General features: G+C 51.5%; 4 protein-coding genes across 5 annotated transcripts; 2 read left to right on the forward strand and 2 right to left on the reverse strand.

Annotated features, from left to right (window-relative positions):
- Positions 1-1,868: 1,868 nt before the first annotated feature.
- LOC112892201 (mediator of RNA polymerase II transcription subunit 11) lies at positions 1,869-3,641 on the reverse strand. The gene is made up of 4 exons (XM_025959333.1): positions 3,472-3,641; positions 3,255-3,371; positions 2,765-2,959; positions 1,869-2,262 (listed from the first exon to the last, which is right to left on the reverse strand). The coding sequence occupies exons 1-3, from the start codon at positions 3,523-3,525 to the stop codon at positions 2,783-2,785; spliced, it is 348 nt and encodes a 115-aa protein (XP_025815118.1). The 5' UTR covers positions 3,526-3,641; the 3' UTR covers positions 1,869-2,262; positions 2,765-2,782.
- Positions 3,642-5,399: 1,758 nt separating this feature from the next.
- LOC112877638 (GDSL esterase/lipase At2g04570-like) lies at positions 5,400-6,679 on the forward strand. Its single transcript, XM_025941989.1, has 2 exons — positions 5,400-5,813; positions 5,918-6,679. The coding sequence occupies exons 1-2, from the start codon at positions 5,427-5,429 to the stop codon at positions 6,602-6,604; spliced, it is 1,074 nt and encodes a 357-aa protein (XP_025797774.1). The 5' UTR covers positions 5,400-5,426; the 3' UTR covers positions 6,605-6,679.
- A 3,383-nt stretch (positions 6,680-10,062) lies between these two features.
- Positions 10,063-12,763, forward strand: LOC112901488 (GDSL esterase/lipase At2g42990-like). 2 transcript variants are annotated; one of them, XM_025970421.1, is made up of 3 exons: positions 10,063-10,560; positions 11,857-12,344; positions 12,445-12,763. In XM_025970421.1, the coding sequence occupies exons 1-3, from the start codon at positions 10,162-10,164 to the stop codon at positions 12,719-12,721; spliced, it is 1,164 nt and encodes a 387-aa protein (XP_025826206.1). In that variant the 5' UTR covers positions 10,063-10,161; the 3' UTR covers positions 12,722-12,763. The 2 variants fall into 2 exon arrangements, with proteins under 2 accessions (XP_025826206.1, XP_025826213.1); XM_025970428.1 differs by having other exon boundaries at positions 10,071-10,560; positions 11,857-12,349.
- Positions 12,764-13,291: 528 nt separating this feature from the next.
- On the reverse strand, positions 13,292-15,956 carry LOC112901315 (extensin-like). The gene is made up of 2 exons (XM_025970206.1): positions 15,824-15,956; positions 13,292-14,532 (listed from the first exon to the last, which is right to left on the reverse strand). Exons 1-2 carry the CDS (start codon positions 15,830-15,832, stop codon positions 13,504-13,506), a joined length of 1,038 nt encoding a protein of 345 aa, XP_025825991.1. The 5' UTR covers positions 15,833-15,956; the 3' UTR covers positions 13,292-13,503.
- Positions 15,957-16,109: the final 153 nt, after the last annotated feature.

Consider the following 16,109-nt stretch of genomic DNA (forward strand, 5'->3'; position numbering starts at 1 on the left):
GCTCAACTTAGGTGCCTAATCTGATTTTCCATTGCTTAGGTTATAGATGAAAATTTTTGAGAGAAAAAGGCGGTAAGCAGGCCATAAGTTCTCCTTTGTCTCTCTTGGATCATGTTTTCTGCAGCGATCAAACGATAGGGCCATGCCCATGGCCAAGATCAAGTTTTTACAGTAAGCAATTGTAACATAGATAATGCATGCTTCAAAGCATTTGCATGAGTTTAAGGTATCCATTAATGACAATGCATACCAATTGTTGCAATCAACAATTTGCTTCTACATGTCCTGTGCTACAACAATACATTGTTAATTAACTTCAATTCTAATAGTGCATTATTAAATCTAACCATGATACCTTGCAGGTATACCAGCTAGTTGTCTAATAAAGAAAACTGCAGTCATGGATGTGGTTATATCAATAGCAGTAGCACCCCTTTATATACCATTTATATGGGGAATCTCTAGTCAGTCCACACCAATCTGATAATTTTCGCATGGGATCAATTTAGTCTCCATAAAGTAAAACGGTCTTGATCCCTTTATATGGGGATTCTCTAGTCAGTGCACAACCAGTCTCATAATTTTCCCCTCGGGGTCAATTTAGTCTCTATAAAGTGAAATGGGTTTGATCCCTCAGATTGATTCTTAATGCACAATGCTGCTTCAGTTGTGAATTGAAAGATAAATGGCAGCATGAAGAGATACAAAAAGACGGACATAGATATGCTTCAAAATGAACAGAAAGAGATAGTTACCAGTTACCTAACTCATTCAGGAGTTCATCATCATCATGCAATTGTCAAGTGCAGTTATTTGGCTCTCCGTGTATTTTCAGCAGGATAATTTGCTATATTCTCCACTGGAAAAGTATGGATAATCATAAGGAACAGCATGTCGGAAGTTAAAGCTGAAAGTTCAGTAATTGTAGTTACCTCTACACTTGATTGGTCTAATGCCAGTAGATTGTGGAAGAATACATGGCTAAAACAACAGAAGCATTTGGTCCACCTCATCTTCTATACCAGTTGTGTCGATGCGGATGCTGGTTCCTTGTTCGCAGATGGTTCCAGGACCTCAACTGCCAAAGATGTGGCTATATAGGCAATGCAGTCATGGTCCATTGTCTCCCTCAACTCCTATACCCTCCTCTGCATGACGAATGTGGTCTCATCCTCATCCACTGACATCAATGACTGAATTTAGATCAGAACTCAGGTTAAGCCCTATTCTCCATTCTCTGGGAATCAGTACTGTGTTGCATTACATGGTCACATGTATAGAGGTTGGCCGCTAGCTCCAATGCTTCTCGGGCTTCCATTCTCCGTAACTGCTGCTGCAGAACTCTCTAGTCAAGTGGTCGAAGTACGCATAACAGCCATAGCCCTGAGTGAGCCCTGAAGAGCCTTCACCAAGTTCCCTTAAGAGCACCAGTGTCCCCATGGCTTTCCTACCCATTCTCTTCTGAATCCACCTGGTGGGTCCTTTCCTTCTTTGGCAGAAGTATGTTCCCTAAGACACTTGTTGTAAATGTCACATATAACCTTAAGAGTGTCTGCTAACATCTTGTGTCCACCACACTCCTTGACCTCACATGCAACGGGACTCTACACCCTTCTCCATCCTTGAATTGGGCATGTTGATCACCTGATTGGTGGCTTCATTAAAGAACAAGCTTGCATATTTTATTTTATTTTTTTTGAAAAAAGAACACTTGAAAGATTACATTGAAAATCATAGAACGGAATATAAATATCCAAGAGATTGATGTGGCGGCATACCCAATCCTTTTCTATAAGCCATAGACTTCAAGTTTATTGGCAGATAAATGGTTTTTTATGTTTTACCTGCTCTAAAGTAGACTAAAAAAATCACAGTATTAACAGCAGTTAAAACCTGATGAACTTCAAATGCTGTGGATGACAGACCATCAGCAGCACAAAAGAACGCGTTAACAATAAAGAAAAGGCATGTTCTAAGGATGAAGCAAGTGTATGTGATACAGAAGAGCAAATTCTTATCAGTTAATACAGTGCATTAACATCCCTCATTTTAAGCCCAGGGATTTTACTCCTATTCTTCTCGAGCCAAGACCTATGCTACTGGGCATCAGTAACTAAGAACCCTGTCCCCGAAGAATGCACTACAAACAAACCAAAAGATGAAGTCCTAGAGTTGGGCAAAGCTTCCTGCTATTATAAGTTGATAGAAAGCTTCTATGTTCCTTCCATTTACTGCTCGATCAGATATATGTTGCTCCCAAACCTGAAAATAATGGACAGTATGAGTAATTTAACTTAGAGGAAACCTCACCACTGTTCAGAAGGCAGACAATTCACCAAGATGAGTACCAAAAAAGATCATTAGCATTATAAAGACAAAAAACAATTGCCCCTTTTTTTGTACATTTGGAAACATATGGGAAGATAATTAGCAAAATAAAAGTCTATTCATGAGCACGTAGTGTTAGTGTGTTACAGATCATAATGGTTTCCTTACATGTACAAGAAAATGAAAAGGAGCTAATCACAAACTCTACCCCCAAAGTAGAATATTGAGCGAAATCACCTAATTTATTGTAGACATGGAGAGCATGTGAAGAACGTCTACTACCATCATACTAGTATTCCTTATTCCCCTATGCAGTCTACAGTCTACACTCCTTCATACAAGGGGTTTATGCTACAAATCATTGAAAGCTCATTTTAAATTTAAACAAAGAGAGAAAAGAGAAGTAAAACCAAAAACAGGGGTCAAGTACACTTACCAATATGTAGGCAGCTCGCTAAACATCATCATTACTCTGCTCAAGGTTCTGATGCACAGTATCCAACTTCTCGATTACATACTCCAGCTTCTTACAACATATCTCATTAGCAATCCTTGCGCTGTAATCACACTTTTCAAATGGACGATATTCACAAGCACTCTTGATTTCCTCACGCAAAGTAGTTTGAATATCCTACTCCAACCAAAACAACAATAAACCAGTGAGTTAGCCTGCATGATTTTGTGGCACGTATATTCTGCTAGAATGAAAGCCAATTTACAGGCACATGCATATATTTACGTAGCCAATTAGATGGCAAGCAAGTAACATTGGCAAGAGCAAAATTTTGCATACAGCACTTTAAAACCAGCTGTTGATTTTCCATTGCAGCCTCTCTAGCATGAGCTCAGCGAGGATTGAGGCGAAGTAACGGGAAACTTAGGGAAATGGGAAGGCAGGCAGCAAGGGCACGCAGTAGGCTGGTTACCTTCATAGCGAGCATGAACTCGCGGCAGTGCGCGCCGACTGCATCGGTGCGGGGGCCCTGAGAGTTTCCCAGCTCCTCCATCACCGCCCCCGCAAGCTCCAGCACCCGCACTATCCGCTGCACGGGAACAACAAACACCCAGCCGACGAAGTAATCAGGAACCGAACCAACCACCACCGAAATTGGGGAGAGGAGAGCGGGTGGGCCGCGAGGATACCTTCTCGACGTGGTGGAGACGCTGCAGGGAGCTGCTCTGGCTCTGCGGAATCATCGTCACCGGCGACGACGAGGAGAGGCGGCGGCGGAGCGGAAGGGGATCGGTGGTGCCGACTGCCGAGGGTGGGGAGGGCGTGATCTGGTTTCTCGCGGCTTCGTCTGGGCTGGGCTGGTTTGCCGCCATGGGCTGTCTAGTGTCTACTGGCTCCTTCCGTATTTGTGGGCCCAAATGGGCTTTATTTCGTCGCGGGCGGGGTTGTGGAGAACAACCAGGCTAAATTTGTGGGGCCTTAAAGCATGTATTGTTCCATCTTCTGCCAGATCATCATTTTTATCTGCCATGCGTCTCAAGCACAAAATTATAGACAAACGTTTTGTTGTCATGTTCTAGTGGAAGCGACACATAACCTCTTACTTTGAAGAAGAGATGGATCACTTAAATACAGAGGACGGTTGGGATGTGACTAGTAGTACGATTGTACCCAAGTCCTGAACCTTTGAACTATTTAAATGGTAGGCGAATGCTCTTTCCTTCGATTCTCAGAAGAAGACCACCTCCTTGTAAGGATGAAAAATCCAAGTAAATCCATATGGCCACAGAGCTTGCTACCCGTATCTCCAATCTGAAGAACATTGTCATCATCAGAATCCCACTCAAGTTTTGCTTGCTCTGCTGCATCAACATTATTGTACCCTCCAGCACGATCATCACAATTGATGTCTTGGAAGATCCAGGGGCCTTCAGCTTGCACAGAGTACAGTGTAGCTTCATGCTTCATTACCGACCCCATTTGGTTAATGGTTATGCGGACGTTCTTCAAGAATCCGAACCCGAAGCTGATACGAAAGAAGTGAAAAATCAGCTACAGCACAGTACACCCCTTTCTCAGATCTTCCGAGATGAAGCCCCTGTTACATCGGGAATCTAATATCCACGGGTGGTTCAATTACTTGGTATGTCCTGTTTGCCAAAGATACTCTGCAAAACGTCGATCATTGGAAAAGTATTAGTAACCATATAATTGCATGGATACAATTGCTCAAGGAGTAACTCTCTCATCAGTTACCTCATAACAAAATCAGCCTCACAGCCCACATAAATTTCCCCTTTCCAGTATGCGGCGTGCCGCTTCTGAACCAAAAGACAAGCCGACCTCATGTCAGCAATGGTCCCTGCAGCATTGCCTTCCCGGAGAAAGAGCCTCTCCTCCCATTGCCCGGTCTCCGACGAGAACGCATTCAGAACGTGCTGCGATGGCGGCCATTCTAATTCCTCGATCGAGGGGTCTAGTTCATCGCTAACACCACGGCCATGACGAAAATCTCCAGGTCTCTCCTGGCCCGCTCGTCGCTCGCTAGCCGCGTTCCATTGGCGACTGCTCGGTGACACGGCAGATGGAGCCGCGGAGACTCACGATCTAGGGACTAGGATTCGTTCGTTCCTTCTCGGAGGAGAGCGGCGCCGCCTCGTCGAATTAAATAATTAATATCGGCTGCATTCTGTTCAGGCCGGATATCTGGGCCGGAAAGGCGTCTGTGTGGTGGGCTTGGCTGCATTTTTCCCCCGTGTAGAATCAAGATTTCCATTCATCTATGATCTACAGGCGCTATGGTTTGGACAATTTTTGTAAATTTGCCGTTTCAAGTAAAATAAGACTCTGTTTTTAAATTAGATGAAGAGTGGTAAACGAAGATAAAAAACGACAATAGACTAGCGACAAGTGGAAGTTTCTGTTCGGTTATTACCTGCAGCCTCGTCTCCATCGGTTGTTGGCCGGAAATCCCATGCCGGCGAGTCACCAGTAGCTCGCCAAACCCTGCAGAAAGCCGATGGCAGCACATCAAGAAATTGACACCTGACACGGTCCAATCGTCAGAACCTGAACCGCGCTTGCTGATCTGCAAGAACGGCTGACCGTTTCCCAACAACGTTGATCTGTGCACGTACAACACACCATGCCGACTTTGCGGCGTTCTCTGCTACCGATCATCCTCCTGCAGTTGCACACCCTCTCCGGCGGGCCGGCGGCGGCGAAGGTCCCGGCGCTGATCGTGTTCGGCGACTCGACGGTCGACACGGGCAACAACAACTACATCGCCACGGTCATCAGGAGCGACTTCGCGCCCTACGGCCGCGACCTCCGGGTGGGCGGCGGCAGCGGCCAGCCCACTGGCCGGTTCTCCAACGGCCGCCTCGCCATCGACTTCATCTCGGAGGCTTTCGGGCTGCCGCCGCTCGTGCCGGCGTACCTGGACCCCAACGCCGACATGAGCAGCCTTGCGACGGGCGCCTGCTTCGCCTCTGCCGGCGCCGGCTACGACAACGCCACGTCCGATCTTTTCGTAAGCCGCCGTGTGCATTTCCATGCCGGCTCTGACGCCGGCCGGTCACGGCAAGCAATGTGAATGCCATGGTCATCGAGAGATTTGGTCTGTCTGTCTCGCAGTCCGTCCTGCCGCTGTGGAAGGAGCTGGACTACTTCAAGGAGTACGCCGCCAAGCTCCGAAGCTTCCTGGGCGACGACAAGGCCCAGGAGACGCTGTCGGAGGCGCTCTACATCGTCAGCATGGGCACCAACGACTTCCTGGAGAACTACTACGCCGTGCCGTCGGGCCGCGCGGCGCAGTACGCCGCGGCGTCGGACTACGCCGGCTACCTCCTCGGCGTCGCGGAGGCGTTCGCGCGCGCGCTGCACGCGCTGGGCGCGCGCAAGCTGGACCTCAACGGGCTCCCGCCGATGGGGTGCCTCCCGCTGGAGCGCCGCGCGGCGACGGGCGCGTGCACCGAGGAGTACAACGCCGTGGCGGCGGGGTTCAACGCGGGGCTCCGCGACCTGGTGGCGCGGCTCGACGGCGGCCTAGGCGGCGGCGCCAGGGTGGTGTACGGCGACGTGTACGGCGCCGTGGCGGACGTGCTCGCGGACCCGGCGGCGCACGGGTTCGAGGACATCGGGGCCGGGTGCTGCGGCGCGACGGGGCGGTTCGAGATGGGGTACATGTGCAACGCGGCGAGCCCGCTGACGTGCGCCGACGCCGGCAAGTACGCGTTCTGGGACGCCATCCACCCCACCGAGCACCTCCATCGCTTCATCGCCGACCGGAAGATGAACACCACGCTCTACGAGTTCCTGTAGTCAAATGGTGATGGAATGGAACAGGGTTGCATGATCCTGCTCGACACACACCAAGATCCTTGTCAAGAAAACCGAATTAATCCATGAATCGTTCGATGTGGTTGCTCAAATATTGGTTGCAACTGTAAACGGACACACACACACACACACGGCGTATGTTCGTGAGTTGGTGTTGCTAGTTTCCTTGCCGTGCCCGGTGCACAGATACCTTACTGACCTGACTCGTTAAGGTATCCTTACACGACGGTGCGGTCAACGGGGGCATGGGGCTAGTTACCTGACTCCAGCAAGTGCTATGTTGCGTGCAAAGACGTATTTCGACACGCACGCTAACTATAGTGGAGGTGAAAACAGTCCGTGCAAATCCTATTTCATCCCGCGTTACTTTTTAACATTTATTTAAGAGGATGACTGAAGAGAGTACTCTTTGCAGTGCTAATTGGAAACTCTCAAATCAATCTGCAACTTGGGCCTATTACCACGGTTGATTTTTTTACCATACTTTTATCATCTTCTCTTTCCGCCTATTCCCCTTAATTCCTCTATCCATACTGCTCCAGGCCCTCCATCCCCTGTTGTGATGCCAGCAAGGACTGGCCTTTTCCCACCCCACCCCTCCACTCCCCTTCCTCCTCCCCCTATCCAGATCTACATGAACCACACCACCGCCGCCATCTTCGCGTGAGCATCTGTGCCTTTGTCATCTTCTTCATCTCTGGCAACCGCCCCTGCCTCCGTCCTCCTGCTCTGTCTCCTGCTGCTTCCACCGCCGGATCCGCCGCCATGCCAAACTAGCCCACCGAGGATGTCACCGTGGTGCCCCTGCACCGACACCGCGCACTGGTTGTACTTTGCTACCTCGGCCTGCGGCGCCACCACGGTCTCGCCTTGCCGTCCGCCTCCACCGCCAGGCTAGTCACCTCCCTCGAGCTCTTTCTAGGACCGGCAGTGCTGGTAAGCCCAACCTCAAACCTCAAAGCTCAACACCGGAGCGTTGCCGCCAATCAATTTTCACTTCCTTCGATTGCGGATGTTACTTCCTTCAATTCTTCTCTTCTTTCTTTTCTGGGTAATCCTTACTTTCGATCCATTCACCTTTCCTGATCGAGAGGGCTCTCACGATACACTAAATTGATAATCACATTTCCAGGTAGGATAAGAAATGGGACATCAAATTCAAAATTGGAATGAAAACCAGTTCGATCAGTGCTTCTAGGATCATTTTTGTTTTCCCCATTTTGACTAGGATATCATGTTTTCACCCTAGTTGATTCCCGTTTTAGGTAGCCCAACCCAGCCTGAACTACATCCCACTCCCGAGCATCCTAGTCTAATAAAACTAGGGTTAAATATATACTATCCACCCCCATCTAGTGTATAGCTCAATTATGTGAGTTTGTAAACCATGCTTGCGATGAGGTTATCATCTACGTTTCTAGGGTTATAAGTGTAATAATTGAGGGAGACTAGGAGCTGAAGAAGAATTTATGCCGCCCCCCACCCCCATCCCACCCCCACTGGAAATGCAAAAATTTTGCCTTGTATGATAGCGATATTTTTTTGAACATCTTTTACAAACATAAGTTTTTCTCAAGATGTCCAAAGCCGTGTATGTCTCAATTAGATAGGAAACCATGGCTGGCAAAAAGAAAAGAGTACCTTTTCTATTAGCACACATGAGTTCCATGAGTGGGTACAAAGGTTATGACCCTAATTTCCCTCTAATATCTCCATATCTCATCATTTGATGCATCACATCCAACAAATGGATGGATATCCAACGGCCAAGGAAATACGTTAATGAGGATATGAGTCCCCAACTCATTATTGATAGGGGGTGGCGTGGGAATATAATGCAATGGCACGAGAGGAGCCAACAGCCTGACCTAGTTGTCGTGTGTATGGGGCACATACATATATGTTTGTCATGCTATACAAAAGAATAAGTAAGAATTAATTTTCTAAGCGCTTTATAGATATTTTAACTTTAGATTAACTAGCTGTGTTGTATTGTGAATATGTTTTTACTATCTTAACTTGGGCTCCAATAGTGGCCATATTTTTCAATATTGAGGTATGTGTTATCCACACTCGATGTACTTATGTGAGTTTGTAAAACACGCTTGTTGCGGTAAAGTCATCATGTATGCTTATTTAGATTACAAGCGTGGCAAACTGTGGTCGCTGAAGAAGAATTTATTGCCTCCCACTATGTTTTATCTGTAATTGATTCATTAAAGAAGAGAATTACAGCATATCATTTAGTTTACATTAAGGAGCTAAAAAGTTACATATTTTGTCATCTTCCTGAGTATTTTCCGAGATAGTTTCTATGCACATTAGGGCGTAAGGATTCTTTGATTTTCATGAAAGGGGCTGATAATGGCACAAGAACATCATGTGCTTGATTGACGAAGGATTTACTGTGAATCAAATCATGGTGAAGCCTTAATTTGCAGTGAGAGCGAAGAGGAGGCCATTAAGCATATAGAAGATAAAAGGAAGTTCAAAGATTAAGATAGCATAATGTAGTGAGTTTGAGATATTGTTTATTTTTTCATCAATGTGCTTCATCATATGTTTAAAGCCTAATATGAAACAGTGTAGTAGGTTTACAAGGGGTTAAGTGCAACAACAATCTTAATATGGGGATTTTTGAAACCATGGCATTTTTATGTGGGGGGTAGTGTGTAATTTACTTCTTATTTTACATATGGCCCAATACCACACTTGTGTGCCATACACTGATACACATGGTAAATAACATTGTCAGGTGCCTTGATTCTGGTGATTAAAACGAAAGTATCCCTCTTGTTGTGTTTTGTTTGTTATTTTTCTAATGACTAACAATGAATAAAATATAATACAACACTAGTTGTCAAGATCTAATATCTACCAGATTATGGTTTTGTTGGACCCATATGTTAGTGTATATAGGCATGGACCCTATTTGTATATAGGCATGGACCCTATTTGGCATGGCATCCAAATATGTACGTTCCCCGTGGGAACTAGGACGCGGAAGCATAACTAGTTATTCCTCTTGTTATCCAAAACGGTTGCTAAGTGCTAACACATCCTCACATCCGCTTTTTCAGGCATTTTTCACTGACTTGTTAGCATTTCGGGACAAGATATGCCAACATCATCAGCATTTTTCTTCTTTCAAAAAAGAAACCGCATTTTTTCAGGAAACGAGCAAAAGACAAAATGGTGTCAGTGATGCAGTCTTGCTAGGTAGCTGAAGATGCAACAAAATCTCCTCGAGTGGCGTGCTCTCCGGATGGCAGCAGAATTCAGCTTCGAGCCTTGCGGAGTTGCGGTAAGGCTAAGCTGCAAGCCAAGCCAAGAGCGCGCGACAACTCGGCGCAACGGACACCGCGCTTGTGAGCCTAGCTCCGACCCCCCAGCAGACCGTGTTCTACAGTTCTAGCTGTTGCCACAGCTCCCTCAACATCTCCCTCCCATCCATTAAATTGTGGCGAGGAAACAGCAGCTCACTCTTAACAGCCAGCGACCACTCGCCCGCTCGCTTGCCGCCGTCACTACCCTCCGCGATGGCGCCGCCCCGCCGCTCCGGGGCCGAAGCGGCGGTGCTGCTGCTGCTGCTGCTGCTGACGACGTCGAGCGTCGGCGCGGCGCGCGCGTCGTCGCCGCGGGTCCCCGCGGTGATCGTGTTCGGGGACTCGACGGTGGACACGGGCAACAACAACCAGATCCCCACCCCGCTGCGCGCCGACTTCCCGCCCTACGGGCGCGACATGCCCGGCGGCCCCCGCGCGACGGGGCGGTTCGGCAACGGGCGGCTGCCGCCGGACCTCATCTCCGAGGCGCTGGGCCTGCCGCCGCTCGTGCCGGCCTACCTCGACCCGGCCTACGGCATCGACGACTTCGCCCGCGGCGTGTGCTTCGCGTCCGCCGGCACCGGCATCGACGACGCCACCGCCGGCGTCCTGGTAAGCGCCCCGCCCGCCGCCTGCCGTGCACTGTCAATTCTTTGTGGATCGGTATCGATGAGCTGAATTGCTGATGAGTAAGGTGCACACTGACACGCATACGCATTGCCTCGTTTTGCGGGAAAGCGAGAGATCGTGTGTGGCTCACACGTACACTTGGGAGGAAAGTGTTGTGTGATTGTTCACAAACATCCATACACAGTCGCCTCGCTAAACCTCGTAAACTTTACTCAGATTGGCTATAGGCCATCACGTACGGTGCTCGCCAACCCAACAAATTCGGAGTGTGGCCTTGCCCCTGGGTCAACACATTGAATTCGTTCCCAAGCTGCGCCGCTTTTTCTGCCCCAGATGGGGATGGCATCTAGGCTGCAGATAGATGATAGGACGAACACGGACCACACCACACTCCCAATCAATTCCCAACTGCAGTGCTCGATCTACATGAACCCTGCACTCCTCCGATACGGCCGGCCGTTCGTGACCTCGTCGTGCGGCGGCCGAGGTAGGAAAGCCCGGCCGGCCGGGACCCGGGACCGTGCGCGACGCGGCCAGCGGATACGCCCGCCGCGGCGGCGCAGGCAGCGCCGCCAGCTACATGAATGAATGCGAGCTCTTTTTATTAGAGGAATTTTCGCCGCTTCGTCTTGCAACCACTTGTGCCGGCCGGCATTTAGTAGGCCGACCGGCCGTTTCAGCTGATCGATCAGTTCTGGTGACTGCTGACCCATGTTAGCTAGCTTCAAGTACAGGTTTCAGCATCATGTAACAGCCCAACCGTATTCCGCTTGCTGATGGATGCCAGTCAAGTAGGTACCCATGCATGCATGTGCCACATTGACACACACTCCTCACCTACTAACAAGGGTCGCCTGACACTGTCCATAGATCACCTTAGAATTATGGTCCTATTTATTTCAGTTTATAGCCGATTTTGAAGGTTCGATTTTAAGAAATCTAAAAGTCAGGTGACTCCTAAAATTTAGAATCGAGAATTTATAATCAGCTAGATTCTCAATTCTCGATTATGGGAGTTATCTTATTTTGAATTTTTCAAAATCGAACCTTCAAAATTGATGAGAAGTTGAAACAAATGCAGCCTATATATAGGCGGTGTTTGGTAAAAAAAAAAGGGAATTATAGGAGGGTGCTGTGTTTCCTTTGAAAATTTAATTTCAAATTCGCGCATTTTATTTTAAAAAACGCGATCGTATCTCAGTACGGCTTGATACCAACTGAAATACTACTGATGAAGCACACTAATGGTGCATGCGCTGACGAACGCCGTGTCGCTAGTCAGTGATCCCGCTGTGGAAGGAGGTGGAGTACTACGAGGAGTACCAGCAGCGCCTCCGCGCGCGGCTCGGCCCGCGCCGCGCCGCCGCCGTCGTCCGCGGCGCGCTCCACGTCGTCAGCATCGGCACCAACGACTTCCTCGAGAACTACTTCCTGCTGGCCACGGGCCGGTTCGCGGAGTTCACGGTGCCCGAGTACGAGGACCTCCTCGTTGACGGCGCGCGCGCGTTCCTGGCACGGATCCACCGCCTCGGCGCGCGGCGGGTCACCTTCGCGGGGCTCGCCGCCATCGGCTGCCTGCCGCTCGAGCGCACCGCCAACGCGCTCCGCGGCGGCGAGTGCGTCGAGGAGTTCAACGAGGTGGCCAGGAGCTACAACGCCAAGGTGCGGGACATGGTGCGCGGGCTCCGGGGCGAGCTCCCCGAGCTCAAGCTCGCCTACATCTCCGTCTACGAGAGCTTCCTCAACCTCATCGCCGACCCGGCCAAGTACGGTGAGCACCGACCAACCAATTCAGTTAAGATCGGAGCCAATAATCCATGTGCTGATCGATCGATTTGTGCGTGTCGATCGTCATGGCAATGGCAGGGCTGGAGAACGTGGAGGAGGGGTGCTGCGCCACGGGCAAGTTCGAGATGGGGCTCATGTGCAACGACGACGCGCCGCTGACCTGCGACGACGCCGACAAGTTCCTCTTCTGGGACGCGTTCCACCCCACGGAGAAGGTGAACCGGCTCATGGCCAACCACACGCTAGAAGTATGCTACCAGGAGGGCGTCCTGTGACCATGTCCGGACACGTGGCAATGAACGGGCCCGTCGATCGCGGAGGAAATGAAATTACGTGTATCACGAAGGATTTTTAATCACAGTGATAGATGAAAGTATATATTAAAGGAAAAATATCAGCATTCTTTCTGTCGCCTGAAAAAAGTTTTTTTTTATATGGTGCTCTGGTCAATTGCTCTACCAGCGATGCAACGAAGTTAAACCGTGATGGCATAGCTTGTGATGGGTTAGAGGGTGGTGGAAGGAGACGGTATGATGAGGAAGGATGGTGTTCATGGTAGTGTGTCGCCATGGTCGAAGGTGCAAGGCCATGGAGTGGACATGAGTAGTGTTGTCCTGCGCACTAGTTCAAGTATTCAACTGCTAATTTGAACGAGACGAAAACGGAAATGCAAGTATGAAATAGGGGTTTGTTCAAACCCCATTGATTCTAACAAAGTGACGATGATGGACTCAATGGGCCACTTTGTGTGGTTTGATGGGCCTCATTGAGCTTTCGGGCGATGACCTGTTCACGTCATCACCCATTTTTTATATTTCTGTATGGAGAAAATGCCTCAATTGTGCCATGAAATTCAAGTCAAAGAATGAGTGCGTAATGATGCTCTCAAAAAAAAAGGGAATGGGTTCGTAGTGACATAAATACGTGTACCCCAGCATGGTTTTCCGTGTATTTTTGACTAATGCTGGGAGTTTATACATGCAGTATACAGAACAGTAGAATGAGAATGAACAAAGAACGAACAAATTTTCAAGTACAGTCTGTGTGGGAAGAAAACGTACACAATTGATCGAGTGGTAATGAGCGTCGGATTATACCACTACTAATAGTAATTTACCGAGCTGCGGCCTCACTGAATCACTCGCACTCTCTGACCCTTGGGAACAGGCACCTGTACATCCGGGACATGAAGGACCTCTCGGGCTTCCTCTTCCCGTACCGCCGCGCCCCCGCCCCCGCCGCCACCGCGTGATCGGGGGGCAGCGCCTGCTGCGGCCGCGGCGCGGGCGGCGCGGGGGCCGTCCTGGCCTCCTCGCGGTGCCGCTTCACCTTCTCGAACTGCACCGTGAACCCCTGCGCCGCCATCGCCGCGTTCTGCTCATCCCACACGCCGAACCGGGGCACCGCCGACGGCTTGGGCCGCCGCGGGGGCGGGGGCTGGTGGTGCCGCGGCGGCGACGGCGTGGGGGACGCCGCCCTCGGCGCTCCGTGGTGGTGGTGGTGCTGCTGGTACTGGGCGTGGGCGGCGCCGTGGCCGCCGCCGGATTGCGGCTGCGCCGTGTAGCTGTTGTTGCTGCTGTACCTGGGCTGGTACGGCCTGGGCGGCGAGAACTTGCTGCCGCGGCTGCTGGCCTCGGACGCCGCGTTGCTGCCGTTGCTCCCGGTCCGCCGGTGGTGGTGGCCGCCGGGGTGCTGGTGCTGCTGCGGCGGCCGGTGGTGTGGCTGCGGCGCCGCCGGCGCGTGCCCGTGGGAGCTAGGCGGCCGGGACGGCACGTTCCTGCTGTCGTAGTGCTCGTAGGGGTCGTAGTGGTTGTAGCCGGCCGGCGAGTGGCCGTGCGAGCTCGGCGGCCGGGAGGGCACGTTCCGGCTGCTGAGGTTGTCGTAGTGCTCATACGGGTCGTAGTAGTCGTACCCTCCTCCTCCGCCGCCACCGGGCGCCTTCGGGGCGGGCGCCGGCGCGTGGCCGTGGCCGTGCGAGCTCGGCGGGCGCGACGGCACCTTCCTGCTGAGGTTCTCGTAGTGCTCGTACGGGTCGAAGTCGTTGGCGCCGCCGCTGGGCGGCCTGGGAGGCGCAGGCTTGTTGTCGCGCACCTTCTCGAAGAAGACGGTGTAGCCGATGTTCTCGGCGTCCCAGGATCCGAACTTGGGCGCGACGGCGTGCCCGGCCTGCGATGATCATCGCGCGCACGAATGAATCTCCATGAGCAACCGATAGATACTACTAGTGGATACGGTATGAGAAAGTTTCGGTATAGCCGGATAAACGCCGTGGCATTTAGCCTACTAAACGCTGTAACGGTAGCGTTAGCCAACTATTTAAAATCATAGTATCTGCACATGTATAGGAAGTACAAATAAAAGTTAGGCAATGTGAAAACGAAATTGTGTACTACGGGGTACGTGGCAACCAACTGTGAACAGCACTGCCTTTGACACCAAGACAGAGCACATGACAGCCCAACACCCTGCATGATTAGAACTTAGCACAGCACGAAGCAAGCCGCTCCGCGCCTAGGCCAGCTCGTCATGTGACAGAAGGAAAACAGCTAGTCTCCGCTCCTCGCCGGTGGCTAATCGCTTTGCTGGGACGTGAAGGCCGCGGCCGGGAGGCTCGACCGGATCTGCCCGAACGCGCCGGCGCGTTCCCCTCCCCGCTCGATCGCTGATCGCCGAGCCGCCCTGACGCACGCCTACTCGTCCGCGGCGAGCAAACCGAAGCTCTGGCCGCGGCCAAGTTTCTTTCTACCGAGCAACTCCCCACATGGGCGGCCCGTGAGGAGGCGACCGGCGAGTCGTCCGAGCACGGGTCGCGCCATGTGCAGTCGGGGCGTACGGCGCGGACAGGAGAAGATATCGAGTCGTCAGGAGCGAGCGGCGCGCCCATGTTCAGATTGCAGGTGCTGGTGCTCAGATCCGTGAACCTTACCCCTGCCTGCCTGGGACAGTGAGCAGCGGCCCTGATCCCCTGACCGGCCGCCACCGAACTACCAGCGCATGGATAATGCATGGTGTTGCCAGCTCGCTGCTGCCTAATTCTGGATTGCACTATACTAAACGTCTTCTTTAGAAAAAAGAAACTGAAATCTTAATCGAGCTAGCTATAATGGCAGGCACCATCAAGGTTGGGGAAAGGTGGCTCTCACCAACATGGGCACGCACATGGGCGGTGTTCCGTGCCGGAGGGAGCCATCGTCCATGCACGATTGTATTCTACTTTACTACGCCACAAAATCGGGAGCAAAGTTGATCGTGGATTTGCAGCAGCCATGGGTCGTGGAACATCACACGAACGCATGATGGCGGTGATGAATGCAGGCATGCCGGCCGACGCCGGCGCGGCGTGGCACCGTTCCGGGTGCAAGGGCCGCAAGCAAAGCCGCGGCGCAGCGCAGTCGAAGAGCGCGATCAGATGCAAGCGCAAAGCGCAGACAATGCGGGTGTGGCTCGTGTGACTTACAGTGGCCATGTCGTCGTGCGGCGCCTGGAGAAGGATTGGTCGGAGAGCGGGAGCGAGGACGGATCGAGGCCGGGCCCCGCTGCTTGTTCTTGCCCCTCCTCCTCCTCCTCCTCCGCCTCCCTGCCCCTCCCCCTTTCCTCTCTCGCAAGAGGAAAGAGAGAGACCGCGGCGGCAGGACGGAGGCCGGACGGAGGGTGGGATGGTGTGCGGGGGCAGGGCAGGGGTCGCGGCCTGCCGGGGGGGCCGGCTTTATGGCCGGGCTCGGCTCAGCGGCCACCCTAATTAA

This window comes from Panicum hallii, chromosome 1 (genome assembly GCF_002211085.1).
Source record: "Panicum hallii strain FIL2 chromosome 1, PHallii_v3.1, whole genome shotgun sequence".
Taxonomy (NCBI): Eukaryota; Viridiplantae; Streptophyta; class Magnoliopsida; order Poales; family Poaceae; genus Panicum; species Panicum hallii.